Below are 17,266 nucleotides of genomic sequence, written 5' to 3'. Positions count from 1 at the left end.
GCTCCTGCCCACCTAGCAGTTCAAAAGTATACAAATGTGATATATAGGTGGGAAAGTAACAGCATTTCATGCGCCTTGGCATATAATCATATGGCGTATAATCATGCTGGCTACATACCATGGAAATGTCTTCTGGCAACACTGGCTCCCTTGACTAAGCAATGGAAATAAGATAAGGTCAGACACAACTTGAAAAAGGAAGTCTTTACTTTTAACTTAATCCCTGTTTATCTGGGTGTTGGTTGCTGGAAAGGATGTTTTTTTGTTTTTTTGTTTCCTTCTTAGCTTTTTTATTGTCTCTTTTCAATGGAGCAGAAATATGGTTTGTTATATTCAGTGATGGCTGATTCATCTGAATTACCAGTATAGGCCTCTAGGAATTCTCTAGTATTCTTTGAATTTAGCTTGGTTAAGGATGGTCAGTTTCCCAATTGAAACTCTGGTTGAATGTGTCCATATAGCTGTAGGAGATTTTTAATGTCATGGTGTCGACTATTTTGAATTCGTTTGTTTTTTAGATGTATTTTAGTGAATTTTAGCATTCTTCATTATACTTTTATGAAGGTAGTAGGAGCAATATTTTTTATATTAATAATTTGGACATGCTTCATAAAATTTTACTTCTGCTCTACATACAGAAAGTCTCCCACTTCTTTTTATGGAATTCCTGAACCATTTTCTAGGTTCTCCTAGAGAACAACTCTTGTTTTAGGGTTTTGTCAATGCAATGCAATAAGGCTTTGTATTACATTGACATTATAGACATCTGCTTTAACCACTGTTAGGCAGTTTTTTAAATGATCAATTTATCTAAGAAAGGAGTAGTTAAACTAATGCTTCATATGTTTTAAATGAGAATTCCCAGAAGCTATAAAGATAATTGAAATCCAAATATAATGAGATAGCCAATTGTCTCATCAGAGAACATGACATTAAACAAATTTCACCCTTACTCTTGAGGAAGAAGCAAAATAAACTTGATATAATCCATACTGTAAGAAAAAAGTAAGGAACCTCTTATGAGTATGATTTCTTTCCTCATGTATATTTTAAGCATTCAATATTTATTTTTTAATAACAATAATAGCAAATCTATTTTTCAACAGATAAATCCCAACTCTGATGTAACAAATATGCAAATATTAGATCCTCCTGTTGTAAACATTGCTTCATCACCTACTTATCCTCCATCATGGCAGGTAAGTTTCAAGTTACACCAATTCAATACAAGTTAAGATTTAGAAAGCTAATATGCATGTACGGCCCCTGTGCCTGACAATTTCCTTTCTTAATTGAAATAAAATTATGAGAGAATCCTGAATTAAGTTTTATGAGTTATTTATAACTACCAAAAATCACCAAACTACCAAATCATCAAAAACTTTTTTGAATCATAAGTTTTTATATGCCAATACTGTGATTCTGTTTTATTTCTCAGTAAACTTCAGATATAAAGGTATCTCATAGTCTAGCAGAAGTGGATAAGGAATCTTAAGAATTGTAGCAGGAGACAGGCTGAGCAGACATTCCCAGTCCAGTTACATAGAAAGGTGCCTATACACAGAGTAACATTTCTTCTGCTACTGATAATGAAAATACGATAGTTTTAATCACTGGTATGTGTTAGTTTAAAAGCACCTAAGTGGTTGTGGTAAAATTTAGCAGGAAGGAAGTGAAGCGCTACAAGATCTAAAACAAAGTGGTTTTTTTCGGATTTGAATGAATAAATTACAACCATTCTTCATTTAGCAACTAAATTGATTAGCAACCTTCACAGATATGATGGTTAAAAAAAATAATTTTGCACCCATTGTGTGCATTTATGACCTTTGCAGAATTTCTTTCTCTCTTTCTCTCCTTTTCAGTCAGTTGTTTGCTATTTGCAGTTAGTATCACATATATCCTACAGTTATTTTTGCTTATCCACTCATTTATGTCCATTAATACCCCATACTAAGATGTTCAGCTGAAAAAAGTGTCAAAAAGCAAAGCAAAGCCATTGATCACAAAATTGAAAATTAAGATTGTAGGTTCAATTTAATAATTTAAATTGTATTATAGTTTCAATTTAAAGATGAAGATTATGGGTGACTGTTATAACATGAGAAGAAGATCTGGCCCGTTCCACTGTCTCCACTATTTTGAAGGATAAGGAAAGGATCAGAGAGCTGATGAAAAGATTTATCAGGAATAAAAGCAGTTATAACCCATATAAGACAGCAAAATGGCCTCATTCAGGAAATGAAAAAACTCCATATACTTTTAATTGAAAATCAGATACAAAAGAGGATGCCAGTAGGGCATCTTATCATTCAGGCTAAGGCAGGCAGTATTTTCAGAACACTGAAGGAACAAGCAGATGAGAATTGCATGGAAACATTCACAGTCTATCATGGCTGGCTTAGTTTCTGCAAAGATTTAATTACCATAACAAATATACATGTCAGCTTAGCAGGTAGACCAGAAGAGGAAACATGACCAAATAAGCTGATTCCACTTTATGGTAAAACTGCATTAACAGAATCTTTCAGGTCTGAAAGTACAGCTCTCCCGCCATCTCCTTTAAGCCTTCTTTGCCTCATTCCCAAGGTCTTTTCCCACATACCATTACAACACAAAAGGTTAAGATGCAAACCCCGACAAAGAAGCTGCCAAATATTTTCTGGAGGAACATCAAGTTCATCCATAGTGGAAGGGAGCTATTGGCCTGAACAAATATTCAAAGTAGACAAATCCAGGTTATACTGGGGAAAAAATGCCAGACTAGACCTTCGTACGCAAAGAGGCCAGAGCAATGCCTGGATGTAAAGCATTTGAGGCTAGAGTATCCTTTCTATTGAGGAGAAAAGCTACCAGGTTCAAGCTGAAGTTATTTTTGATCTACAAATCAGGTAACCCCCCATGTGTCCGGAAACATAAGAAACCACACACTGCCTGTTTATTATTGATCTACTTGGAAGGCTTGAATGACACAAGTCCTCTTTGAAGATTGATTTATGAATTGTTTCATATGCCAAATCATAACGCTAGCATGGCAGGATATTAGCATGATATAAATGCAAGGTTTTTGGAAAGAAATGTTGGTCTTGTAAATAAAATTGAAGGATTTGTCCAAAATAAAAATATGGCTGAAATAAATAAGAAGAATTTTATACTGATGAAATCTCTTGATTTTAGAGGTTGATACTGAAAGATGTGAAAAAAATGATCTCAATTTCAGCATGATAGCCTAGACTGAATGAGAGCTTTCAAACAAAGATTTAATTGAAAGAAGAATTGGTGTGGATCCCAATGTAGGATGTTTTGGAAAGGTACACCAGGAAATACATGAAATCTTAAAGTGTCAATTGTTAAATATATAAAGACAAAAGAAAAAAACTGGGCAAATCAAATTTAGTGAGGGTTTTTTAAAGAAAGTTACTCCTTCCTCAACTCCACTTCCCTCCCTATCACCCTCCCTATTCAATAGAATGGAACACCCAGACAATCCACAGCCAACAACCAGCTATGCCAGAGGATCCAACGATAAAAAAAAGGATCTTTGAAAAGATTTATATCTAATTAATTTAATGATTACAGGTAATGTAAGTGTAAAATTTGATATAGTCTGGGTTTTTTTAATTTTTGTAATGCAATATTCTTATTTTGTACTTAAACCAACTTTTCATACCTTGAGTTTCTATTTAATGTTATTTGTTTTTATTTAGGTACTATTTAGGGACAAAAATATGCACACAGTATTAAACCAAAGCTTAAAAATATTGTAAAGCTTTAAATTGCCATAATAACATGCAAAGATTTAAAGATTGAAAGGACTCTATAATATAATAATTAATGCAAGAAATTATTAGTGTTGTAGGCAAAAATATGTTAGAATTAAAGAGATCTTTGAAGTAGAATGTACAAAATATTGTTAAAAATGTCCACTCCATAAAGGATAAAAGAAATTTGAGTATGGAAAACTGAAATAAATAATAAATACATTCGCAGTCACACCTACACTACTATGATTTTCATTTAGTGACTGTTTTGCTTAATCTGGAAGTGGAATGGAATCCAGTTGCTAAATAAGAAATAAGAGTTTAATCACACAAATTCATATAAATACAGTCTGCCTAACTTTGGAAGAATGGTAGTTCAGTACTGGAGTTGGTTGTAAGAAAAAATTGGTTAGGGGTTCTTTACACAATTCTGGGTTCTGCACAGTGAACCTTATTGTATAGACACTTCTCTAGAAAAATCAGTACACTGTTTTTAGACATTACAGCTTAAATATTTCTAGTATTACATAATGTTCTATTTTAAATTTTGCTTGTAGTTAAAGAGTCTTTTGAATAAATAATTTACAGCTGTCCTGTTTCCATAAATTCTTTATGTTAATTTACCTTGACCTGTACTGTTGTGCATCTTAGAACAAATTTTAAAAATATCTACTTTTCCCTCCATAAATGCTTTTAGAAATAGCATTTGTGGAGGAATTTTCCTTTCACTACATTTTTCACTGAAAATTTTGTTTCAAAATGATTTGTCAGACAAATGATTTATTAACTGCTAGTTATATATTTGGAAATAACTATTTACTAAATATTTCCTCCATGCCTTCTGATATTTATATTATATTTATATTTATATATATATTATATATATTTATATTTTTAAATGTATTGATATACCATATTTTTTGCACTATAAGATGCACTTTTCCCCCCCAAAAGTGGGGAAGAGGGGTTGGTGTGGCGGCGGCCAATCAGCTGTTCTAGACGGCGTATTGCCCATTCACCACCATCGATTGGTGGTGGTGAATGAGGGCGGCGATAGGTGACAGCAATCCCTGCTGCCTAGAACAGCTGATCGCCTGTATTCTGGGAGGCCGATCAGCTGCTCAGCAGCAAAGGCTCCAGAGTTCCCCAGCAGCGACAGCAGACATGGAGGCAGTCTGTTTGCTGTTTGCTGCAAGGAAGCTAGCCAGATGAATACCGGATGAATGCTGGAAGGCAGAGGCAGATATATATATATATATTGCTTTCCTCCTCTAAAGCTAATGTGCATCTTATAGTCTGGAGCATCTTATAGTGTGAAAAATACTTTAGTTAATGGCCATATAGCTATTTTAAAGCATCAGTATATTATCAATTTTTATTATAAAAAATGTGATACAAAAAAGATATTCTTAACCAAGTGCTCTCTATATAAAGGAGTGTTCTTGCTGTGTTCTTCCAAATATTTATCACTAAGCTTTAGAAGATGGTCCTTGGACTGCCAGCCATGTACTGGAAAACACTTATTTTACTTTAATGTATTATTTCTACATTACATTCTATGAGAACCAGTTTGGTGTAGTGGTTAAGTTACCAGGTTAGAAACTAGGAATCTGTGAGTCCTATTCCTGTCTTGGGCACTAAGTCGGCTGAGTGTCCTTGGACCAGTCGCTCTCTTTAGCCCTAGGAAGGAGGCAGTGGCAAATATTTCAAAATCCTGGTCAGAGAAGTGCACAGACTTGTCCAGGCTGTCATCAGGAGTCAAAGTGGCCTGAAGGCACCCATCCACACACATGATCACTTCCTAAACGATCACATCTCCAAAAGGCTTGCAATAAAATTATTCAAGCAATAAATAGGCATTCCTGATGGTAATTTGAGCTTTCAAGTGAGGATGTTAGGAATAAGGCGTTTTGTGTTTATGTTTTAGAGAACACAGTTGTAGATAGAACACACAAATTCATCCGTTCCCATAACAAGCAAATATTTTATTTGGTTGATTTATTCCCAATTTATTGACATTCAACCCATTGCTGCATTCAGAATACGTATATCCTCTTCTGATTCAGATATTAATTAGAAATATTATTGGTATATTAATACAACTTGTCTCCAAAAGTCTTCTGTGACCTATTCTATGACCTGGTAATCCAGACAGAGTTAATAGAAAAAAATTAAGATAGATAGATAGATCTCTCACTTACTTCCAACTTCAATACTTTGAATTAGGAGATATATATAACAGAAATTTGCAATTTCCCAGGAAAAAAATGTTTATAAAAATTGCAGACCTCGCATAGCCCTTTATGTTATTGAATTGTTTAGTGGGTTTGTTTTTGGTGACCACTTTAAGGCTTCCATTTGTATTTTGTGAGATAGACATAAATATTTAAATAACTAAAAAATAACCTACAAGATTGCTGCAAGGGTCAAAGTATATGATAATCCATTACTATTCTCTGAAACATACCCAGCAAACAGAAATTTATCACCCACCACCTAATTCATGATTGTAAATTTATTTATTAGTTAATTCAGTTTATATTTCACTAAACCCCTATCAATCCAAGGTTGTTTACAAGTAATCCATGAGCTAGGAAAATATTATGATAGAAATCAAAACAAGACAAGTAGTGGTAATTCTGGTTCCACGAACTGTTAAGAGGAAACTGTTTACTGGTTGAGACTGAAACTTCATCCCTGCATACCAACTAAGGAATACTTTCTTAACAAAATGTCACTTTGAACAGACAAGTAATCTTGTTATTATAGGATTTGTTAATAATTAAGTATTCCTCCAATTCTAACATTTATGTAACATAGATCTAAAAATATGTTCTACTTTTAAAGTAATATAGTTGTTTGCTATACAAATAAGGCTATGCTATTTTCATTCTACTGTACCTTAAGATGATGCTATTCTTATGAACTATGACCTGTATCTATCATCATTTCCTTCTTTTCCATTTTTATCTCCCCACCCCTACCCCCCAACCAACGTATCTTGTAATCTAAGGACTAGGTATCATTGTCACAACTGATTCTGAGGCATGTGTAAAATCCTTCAGTGCACACATCTACTGACAATTCCGTCTTCCCGTAGAATAAAAAGCAACTCTCTGAAAGCTAAGCCCCAAGGATGCAGATGCACCAGCAAGCCTTTCACACAGGAAATAATTATTTTAGCACTCTTAGAAAGTGCTTCTGTTACTTGGACACTCTGATCGTAATGAGTTTCCTGCTGACCTACAAGATGATTTAGTACTGATCTAAATACCTTTGCCAGTTCATAAGTATAATGAAGTAGGCTATCTATAGTTCTGTAAATCTGTAACTGCCCAGTTTTAAACTTGAATATGGCAGATGTCTATTCGATTGGTTGGTTGGTTGGTTTTGATTGATTTTTATTCTATCAAGCAGGTTTGGTAGGAATCCTTTAAACTCATGGAAGTAATTGAAATCACAGAGCCATTTACAAGTTAGCTCTGTGTGTGTGTGTGTGTGTGTGTGTGTGTGTGTGTGTGTGTGTTACTGTAATACTTGTTTGTTCTATTTTCTAAAGTCCATATCTCAGAGAATTTAGCTTGGCTGCACTATTTTAACACACTTATTGTTGAGGTTAGTAAGGGAAGCCACATTGATAAATTATAATTTGAATTGTGACTCTTGTCCTTAATTTATTAAAATTCGTTCAGAGTCATTGCTGAATAGGTGTTCCCCAAAGTTCTGTACAATAATCCAAGATTTTTTTTCCTAATGTTAATAGTCCAATATGAGAAAAAATGGAAGTAACCTTGCAGCTTTAGGAGAACTTTATTTTTTAAAAGAAATTTTATCAAAAAAAGAGAATATATGTAGTTTGGGATTGAATTACAGAGTTCTTGGTACTCTCTGATCTTCATTGTTTGCTTGCAGACGTTTCATTACCCAATGAAGTAACATCAATATGCGTATGAAGTTTGCTCCCTATTTATATGCGTAGCTTGCCCTGCCAGCTATATTAATAAACTATATTTATTTATTCTGAGATTTGTGTTAGTTTGTGGGCCTTAGATCAAAGAAATCACACATTGTTACTATTGGACAATATACATAGATTTTTTTTTCCAGAATAGTTTTAGTTGAATGTTATTGCATACATACCATATGCTTCATTTCTACTTTCAAGATAATGGTTGTAGATGTTAACTGGAAAAAGCTAAAAAAATAGCCCATGTATACCTTATTTTGGGGAAAAGTTTTATCATTTAAAGATTTGTTTTAAATATGAAACAAATTTTTCCACTTGAAAGTGAACAAGCTGGAAAGACTGGAATGTAGTTATACACCACATTTAGAAGTAAATCCCATTAAAGTCAGTAATACTTATTTTTAGTAAATATCATAAGATTGCTGGTTTATTTGCATGCAGGTTGAATACTGACAGCTCTCCTTTTTGTGCATTGTCTAGATTAGGATGGTCTTAAAAATAATCTGATAATGCTGAAATGCTTCAATTCTAGGTAGAGTGTAAGCATGGCCATTATTTCAGATTCTATTTCATTGGTCAGAGTACAAAAAGCTATTCTAAATATTCTCACTACTGTAGTCAGGGATAGGCAGCTTTCTCGGGATTAGAAGCCACAACCTACTTCTCCCACCAGTTGGAGGGATTTAGGATAAAAATATTCCCCCCCCTTTTTTTTTTTACCAAACAAACAAAAATAGTATCATGAAAGACTGACTATTTTGGTTCAAAATCTCAGCAGTGCTGAGGGGAGACAATGGCAAATGGGTTTGGATTACTCACCCTTGATTTTTTTTCTGAGTATTTTGGGGAATGTGAGTTTACAGTTCAACTAGTTTTCCTTTAATTTTGACAAGAATGCACTTTAATCCATTTCCCCTCCTCCCCCTAGCAGTAATTCAACATATTCCAAAGATATTTAGTAATAATCTAAAAAATTGGTCAGGTTTATGACCAATAAGTTATGTGATGTGTTTTGATTTATTATGCCTAGTATCTCCTTTATCTCAGTTTGAGTACAGTTTATCACTTATTGTAACAGTCAAGTCCATTCTTGAATAGGCAGGAAACTACTATGGCAAGAAAAAAAAAGTTACAATGGTATTGGTGAGATTTTGAAGCCTAACTCACCTCACAGGGTTGTTGCTTTAGGGAAAATAGAAGAAAGGAATACTAGATACTGTATGTTCAACACCTTAAATTATTTATAAAATAAAAGAGGAATAAAAATATTAACTTAATAATAAATTATTTTGGGTAACGGTATTGTGCCATCAGACCTGACGATTCCAGGGAGCTGCTGAAGTCTGAAGTGGCTCCATTATTATTAAGAGCCCTTTGCCTATTGTTTCTTTTTTAACTGTGTTTTTATAGTTTTAATACTTTTAAATAATAATATTTATTAATTATTGCTTTTTAGCTTAGTTGTGCACTGCCTAGAGTCACTTGTTTTGTGAGATGGGTTGCTATGTACATTTGAAAAATAAATAAAAATAAGATATTTTTGCTAGAACATTAATCTGGTATGGATATTACAGAACTCTGCATCTTTGTGAAGTTGCTTTACTGGAAGACATGCAATGTTTCTTGTATATACGATATAGTCTGAAAAATAAATGTTGCAAATTTAAACAAACAGTGTTTATTATGCTTGTAAAGTTGGGACTATTTTAGTGAGATCTTCTTAATCTTAATCGTTTGCATTCACAGATTGGATTCAAATATTTATTTCTTTGCTTTCTCTTTAGCGCTAGTATTGCTATTTTTAGCAGCTATGCTTTCCACAAGAATATTTCTAGTTTATGAAAGTGCCTATATGTCTCCCTTCCTTCTTTCCTGCCTGCTCTTCTGCCTTCCTGCAGCATTTATATTTAGAATTGACTGCCAGATAAGGAATTTCTCACCTTGAAACTCTAGAACCTTTGACAATTTTAGATTCTGAATGTGTGCTATTTTTTTCTTTAACCAGACTGTTTTACTGAAAGGTGAAAATTACATCTTATTCAACTGACATGGTCATATAAAAAAGAATTGTTAGTTATGAAATGATCATGGAAAACATCTGCTTAATATAAAAAAAGCAGAGCCTGTAATATTTGCAAAGGTAAAAAATAAATTTTACTTCAAATAAAGCAGTTCTTGGGTGTGTTAAAGAAGTAGCTGTTATTTGATGCCATCATTTTACTAAATTTAAATTGACTGTCACCCTTAGCAAGCAAGAAATAAATAAAGCTAACTTACAAAGAGGTGCAAAAACTGTAATTGAGAACTTAGGTTCTTTCTTTTAGGTTTATTATTTCCTTCTTTGCATCTGTCTTTACGCAAAAGGAAAATATTAATCCAGCCCATTAAAAGCAGCACAGTGGGAGACAGAGCAGGTATGCAGATCAAAGTAGGTAAGAAATTGGTTTTAAAACTTTACTATACACTTTAGATTAGTTCAAATTGCGAGGATCAGATGGTTTGCATCTAGGGTTCTGAAACAGCTGGCAGATGTGAGCTCTGAACCATTGTACAAAATCTTTCAGAGCTCCTGGAACATAGGAGAACTGCCAGAGGATAGGAAAAAATGGTGATATGATTCCATTCTACCAGAAAGGGGGGAAAGTATATCCAGGAAACTACAGACCAATCAGCTTGAGCCTCAATACCTAGAGAAAAATAACCGAAAAGCATATTAGTGAGCGCTTAAAAATAAACAAAGTGACCATTAGAAGCCAGCATGGGTAAAACAGGACAATGTGGAATAGACAGTACCACGACCAGACGGATTCACAGCTGGCTGATCAGCTGTACTCAGCATGTAGTCCTCAACTAGATGTACATGGATCGAAGCATATAGGGGGGTACCTCAAGGTTCTGTTTTAGGCCCAGTGTTCTTCAATATCTTAATAAACGGTCTAGATAAGGGAATAAAAGGGGAACTCATCAAATTTGCAGATGATAGCAAACCAGGAAGAATTGCCAACACTTTGGAAGGTAGACTTACGATTCAGAAGGATCTTGACAGACTTGAACATTGGGCCCTATCTAACAAGATGCAGTTCAGTGGAGAGTCATAGTCATAGAGAGGACTTGTATTCCAAAGCACCTGAAGGTAGACGAGAAGCAGTACACGGAAGCTCGTTAAAGAGAGATCCAATCTGGAACAAAGGAGAAACTTCTTGACAGTAAGAATAATTGAACAGGTTACCTTCTAGAGCAGTGATGGCGAACCTTTTCTGTACCGACTGCCCAAAGCGTGTGCACCCCCAAAATACAATGCGTGCATGCCCCCCCCTGCATGCACCCCACACCCCACACATGTGCGGCAGAGACCCAAAGACCAGCTGGCCAGCGGGAGGCACAAGCACACACACGGGGAGCTGAACTGGGGTGACAGCTTGCGTGTCCACAGAGAGGGCGCTGTGTGCCACAGATTCATCATCAATGTTCTAGAGTTTCACTTCCTGTGCAATAACAGAATTATCTCATGATAAACAAAACTTTATAGATAGGCTTTGCAATGAATCATGGCATTGAAGAACATGTACTTAAAAATAGGATGGTCAGAACCCGTTTGCACTTTAAGACTGTCATTATCATGTAAATATAAAGATAAAATATATCTCTTCATGAAATGATAAAACTGTTTGATGTATTACTATGAAAAATATGGCTAAAGATTTGTCATTTCACTTGTATAATGCAGTACAAATTTGGGGGGGGGATGTAACATTTTCAAATAAATTTATAAATGTGTTATTATACAGACTGGTAACTTTTAAAGTTGAGGGTGTTTTCTCTTTGAACTATAGCACTTGATTATCAGTTGGGTCATCTTGTTTTATCTGCAAGCTTTTCTAGATTACGTCATTCCTTTCTCTGTAAATTTGGGCTTCAAAGATACTTCACCATTTCTATCCTGCAAATGTAAACACTTGCTCTCATGGAATGCCAATTATTTTATGTATAACTTTGCATGTATTTATGTAAACACAGCTCACTGTATTTAACAAAGGTGGCCTTTGTTAATAGACAACAATGTATTTTGTTCTCTTTAAATGGTGAATTAGATGATAGCAATAATTTCCTGTTACGTTTTCTTTTTTAAAAAAGAGATCTTATCATTTAACTTACAGAAGCTAAATTTTATGTCTTTAATTTTCCTCTGTATACATCAAAAGACAGTAGTGGTAAAATGGCACCTACAGGTTCCATCATCCATGAATACTGTTAAACTATTTTTGAGGTACAGAAATCTTGGACATGCCCAGTGAAGTTTTTAAACATTACTCTTCCTTTTTTTTTAACAGCAGATGCTCCATACATACCACTCAAGGCTGTGTTGTAATTTTCTGAATAGACTGTTCAGATTCAAAAATTGCTTGGGGAAGGGGTAAGGAATTCTATGAGAGCAAGACTCTTTGAGTAAATGTTCTTTTGAAGCATTCCTCACCATTGACAATGCTTCCAGTGTTGTAGATGAACAAACTTCAAACAGCCACAGATTTTGATCCCTGCTATGGAAGGGGAAACACATTGCCAAACTAGTTCTATGGATCTTTCAATGCCAGGACACATATCAGTTATAAAACGATGAAGGAGAAAACAAAAATAATGTGAGTTGCTCAAGATCTTTGAAAAAACAAGACAAACAAAATAGAAGATTGAGATCAATCTACTGTTTGTCCAAAATCAGGAGTAGAAAAGTTGTAGTTGAAATAATACCTGTTATTAAATGTGTTTGTTAGTAGGATAAAATGGATACCCATTTTTGTATGAAGCTGAAAATATTATCACAAATATGCTTTCTGTTTTCTTCTGTAAATCTAGTTGAGAACGAATCCATCTGTAGCCCATTGGTCTATGCACCAAAATGGGATGAACAATGAAGACATCCAGCATCCTCCCATGTTACCTTCTCCAGCAATGTTAAAAAGAAATTTGAAAGGGGAAATGATGCACACTGTGGCTGGACCAGGAACCATGGATGAGTCTGTGGGCATTTCACCAGTACTGACTACTGCCTTGGAACACATTGTGGAGCAATTAGATGTTCTGACAATTGTGAGTATTCCTGCACCTCTGTATTAGAGTTCAGTTTTGAAATTGAACTCTTCTTAAATAGTTTAAATTTCCTTCTATATTTTACATTTAACAAATGAAGTTGGCCCATGTGGGAAGGGGCCTCAAACATGGCTTTTATCCAGACTTGAAACACTTCATTCAACATTTTTACTTTGTTTTACAAGTTGTACCCTCATCATTGGCATCCTTCAGTCTCAAGAGACTATCGTATCGTGCTCAGAAAAGAGGTCCTAAAACAGCATCTAGTGTAACTAAAAAGGCCAATTCAAGAGTGGCAATCCCTTCCACACTGAGGGCAGATACATTATGTCCCCTGCCCAGCCCCCAGATTTTACTGGTTCCGGGACTGCCTCTTTGCCTCAGCCTGCCGAACAAGTGTCTCTTCGAATTGGAGAAGGCCATGCTGCGTCTTTAGCCTCCAAGCTGAACGAACGGAGGTCAAGGTTTCCCAGTTGTTAATGTCCATTCCCAGGGCCTTTAAGTCCCTCTTGGAGATATCCTTATATCGCAGCTGTGGTCTCCCTCTGAGGCGTTTTCCCTGTACTAATTCTCCATACAGGAGATCTTTCGGAATCCGACCATCAGCCATTCTCACGACATGGCCCAGCCAGCGTAGACGTCACTGTTTCAATAGTGAATACATGCTAGAAATTCCAGCACGTTCCAAGACTGTTTTCAAGACTGTTCCAAGATAGGGTACAACATTCCAAGTTGTACCCTATCTTTCAAAATTTTCAAGAATGGTGTATATCAAATCTGTAGATGAATTCATCAGCTTCGGATTTGAGGAAACCTTCAATTTTTTAGCCCTCTCTTTACAGTAAATAATAAAATAAGCACTTCCAAACTGAGCAGCTTTGCATGAACGGTGACTTAAACACTTTTTAAAGTTGTCTTGTGTGATCCTCATCGTCACATATGAAGGCATATATGACTTTTTTCCAAATTAGAATAGAATGTAAATAACATTCACATACAATTTAAGCGAGTGTTTCTCACATGTGGCATATGTGCCACTGGTGATATACTGGCATACTTGTCACCAATACCAGAATGAAAGAAAAGAGATTTAAGCTACTGGGAAAGGATTGCTGCTACAAGGTAGAGAAGAAAAATGTCCTAATATGCTTTCCCTTAACCTAGAATAAAATCAGTTTATCTACAGAATCAGAAAGATGGCTAAGTTTGAACTATGGTAGAATGCATGACAAAAGGAGAACAGGCTGTCACATTAATAATGTTTGTTCTGCGATAGAGAGCACCTTCTTACTAGAAAAAGGCAGAAAGTTCATATTGGGAGGAACTAGGAAAGGCAACATTTCCATCCTACAGTCACTATGCCATTGCATGTCAGGGGGCCTGTGGAACTTTGGGACAGCCAGTAAACTAGTAATTGTGTTTCCCTTGCTTCTGTCAGTTTTGTTGGGCAACCAGTGACATTGAGAAATAATCTACATTGTTTGGAAGCTAGGGCAAGATGTGATTCCCACCAAAAGTGCCCAGCACTTCTTTTCCGGAGGTTGAGACTCAAGGTTGCTTTTGTCTCATTCATAAATGAGAGAGCACTACAGAGAGTATCTTATTTCTAACCTAAGTAACCTTAACTGAGTTGCTGGTAATGGATGAGACCAGAATGGGATCAAGAATGTTAGGTATCTCAGCTAATTGTATCCCTGAGCAGCAATTCTGACTGGAGTGCAAACTTGTTCCTCGACGCAATTTAAAGCAACCTGCTAAGCATTAAGGCAGCAGTCTGTCTTCCAATTACAGCTCAACCTGGGCTTGCAACATATCCAACCATCCATTTAAACAAATGCATGATTGAGTATAGCAAATGGAGATGGGTAGAGTAGGTGAATGACACAGTCAAGTGTTCTATTATATAAAAGTGCCTTTTTGAATGTGATCGTGTTATCCTTTTTTATATTTTGGTGTGATTTTTGTCTGCTATTATTATTTTTTCTCCAAGGAGCCTATTTTGAGCATGTTTTGGAGCTCAGTCATTTATCTGCAAAAGCAGCTACACTGACAATGGATGGGGAGAGCAAAAATCCCCGCTAAGACAATATCATTACATCAACTGAAGATTTACAAGTTGTAAAAGTGTCAGGATTCCAAGAATAATTCATCATAAGAAAAGTTACTGTTTATGTTCAAGATATGTTTTCTCTACAGTACTGTATGAGAGAATTTACATATTGTTATCACTGCCCCTTTGGGGATTGGGACACTAATTCATATGAGAGAAAGAGAAGCATAACTATAAATATATTCTGTCCATGGCTCGGTGCCTCAGATAGAAAAGCTTATAAAGTTATCTCTCTATTTTTGATTCTGATTGTTGGAAGAAACTTACCATAAATGATAAATGTAACAAAAGAAAGTGTATAAACATATAAATATTCTTCTTAGAAGAAAGTACTTTTTAATCTCTGTCATTATGTGACCCAGGTTCTTTGACAGACTTATCGGTGGAATGTAAGACATAAATGGATTAAACTTTTCAAAAAAGATATAAAGCTTCATATAAATATTTCAAATAATTATATTCATATGTTCGATCCATAGAGCTCCATGCCTTAAGTGGGTATCTCTTCCAAGTGCATATAAAAGCAGAAGGTAAAGGTTCCCCTCGCACATATGTGCTAGTCGTTCCCGACTCTAGGGGGCGGTGCTCATCTTCTTTTCAAAGCCGAAGAACTAGCGCTATATGAAGAAATCTCCGTGGTCATGTGGCCGGCATGACTAAATGCCAAAGGTGCACGGAACGCCTTCCCACCAAAGGTGGTCCCTATTTTTCTACTTGCATTTTTACGCGCTTTCGAACTGCTAGGTTGGCAGAAGATGGGACAAGTTAACGGGAACTCACCCCATTATGTGGCACTAGGGATTCGAACCGCTGAACTGCCGACCTTTCGATTGACAAGCTCAGCGTCTTAGCCACTGAGCCAATAGCGAGAGTGATTTGCCCATTTCTTAAACTGGAGCCCACAAATCATATTGCATGCTGTTCTTGCAGGTTGTTCTTGCTGGTTGGTGTATCTAATACTATATAGCACCAATTGTTATTATTTGCTTCTCAAATAATAGCATAAGGTGGAGAGAATTAGCTTTTCAAAAATTTCACTTTCAGAACTGTCTAAGATAAAAGAAGATAGTTAATTTGCATTTTGGTAATTATAATTTATAATCTATATTTGACTATATATGCCACATCATCCTGCTTTATAGCGATCCTGCCATACCAGTGTACAGATGACATGCCAGATTTTATTGTTCCTCTCTAGTATTTTTTTAATTATAAGAATATGAGGCATTACATTTCTGTATTGCAGGTATCCAAATTTATGACTTGATAATAAAGAGTCTTTGGGGAAGTAATATTTTGGACTTCCTAATCTATTTAGAAAAGTTAAGATTATTTGATCAATTGCTGCAATTCTGATTTCTTGAATGGATTAAAAACGAATAATATAATATACATTTAGCAAGCATCTAATAGTGTTCATTATTTTCTCCTTCTAACAGACAGTTTCAATCTTGGAACAGCGCCTGACTTTAACTGAAGATAAATTAAAAGAGTGCTTACAGAACCAAGGGAAACTATTACATTCAGTCAGACTGAGAGAAGAAACAACATAAATGCTGGTGAATACTCATTAATCTATTCTCAGGGAAGTGAAGTAAAAAGTGATAGTACTTAATGACATGAATCCCATAAATAAAAAGTGCCTGTAAGATTTTGCTTGTAAGATTTTTTTAACAGATCATTGCTAAAATATTGAATATATTTTATTAAAATATTTATATATATATATTGCTTTTCTCTGAGTATCCAGTATCCTCTGTGTTCCGATAGTTAATTATTCTTGACATAATTAGCATAGCCCAAAACTTTGCATATAATTCTGCATCTGTACAGAAGCTTTATCTTGCCTAACTGATGATATTTTCTATTTATAGAAAGGTGACATTCCTTAACCCATGAAAAAGATGAGGTTGCCATATTCAGGATAGGAACAAGAATAATGCAACTTGTTGGACTTTAAAAAGTTTCAAGAACTAGGAAGAAAAAGGATTTCCTACAAAGCTTTTGAAAAAGGTAGAATAAATAGGAGAGGATCAAGGAATTCATTGATCCAGGGAAGGGTGTTAAACTCAAGGCCCGCAGGCTGGATCCGGCCCACGGGGTGCTTAGATCTGGCCCCACGGGATGGTCCTTTGGAAACAGCAAAGGACCATCCAGTGGTGCCTCTGCCAGTGAAAACAGAGCTATGGAACGTCATGTGCAGCCTTTCCAGGCCCCTTTTTTTACTGCAATGGCCTCCCGCAGCCCTGTGAAAACGGAGCTAGGGGGGCTGTGCAGCCCCGAGCCCCTTTTTCAGTCACAACAGCTTCCTGCACGGCCCCCTGGCAGGAAAAGCTCCATTTT

The 17,266-nt window shown here is 35.6% G+C and overlaps 1 protein-coding gene across 1 annotated transcript in view; it reads left to right on the top strand.

Annotated features, from left to right (window-relative positions):
* The window catches only part of POC1B (POC1 centriolar protein B), a 34,828-nt gene extending 18,265 nt beyond the window's left edge, over positions 1-16,563 (top strand). The window contains exons 10-12 of the mRNA XM_070946987.1: positions 1,107-1,199; positions 12,580-12,813; positions 16,363-16,563. Of these exons, the coding sequence (XP_070803088.1) occupies positions 1,107-1,199; positions 12,580-12,813; positions 16,363-16,476 (441 nt within the window). The 3' untranslated portion in view covers positions 16,477-16,563. The remainder of the gene's footprint in view (positions 1-1,106; positions 1,200-12,579; positions 12,814-16,362) is intronic.
* Positions 16,564-17,266: the final 703 nt, after the last annotated feature.

This window comes from Pituophis catenifer, unplaced genomic scaffold, assembly GCF_029215685.1.
Source record: "Pituophis catenifer annectens isolate HBS135680 unplaced genomic scaffold, rPitCat1.0.hap2 SCAF_7, whole genome shotgun sequence".
In the NCBI taxonomy this organism is placed as follows: domain Eukaryota; kingdom Metazoa; phylum Chordata; class Lepidosauria; order Squamata; family Colubridae; genus Pituophis; species Pituophis catenifer.
The sequence above is the reverse complement of the archived record's forward strand: the minus strand, read 5'-3'. Positions and strand labels throughout refer to the sequence as shown.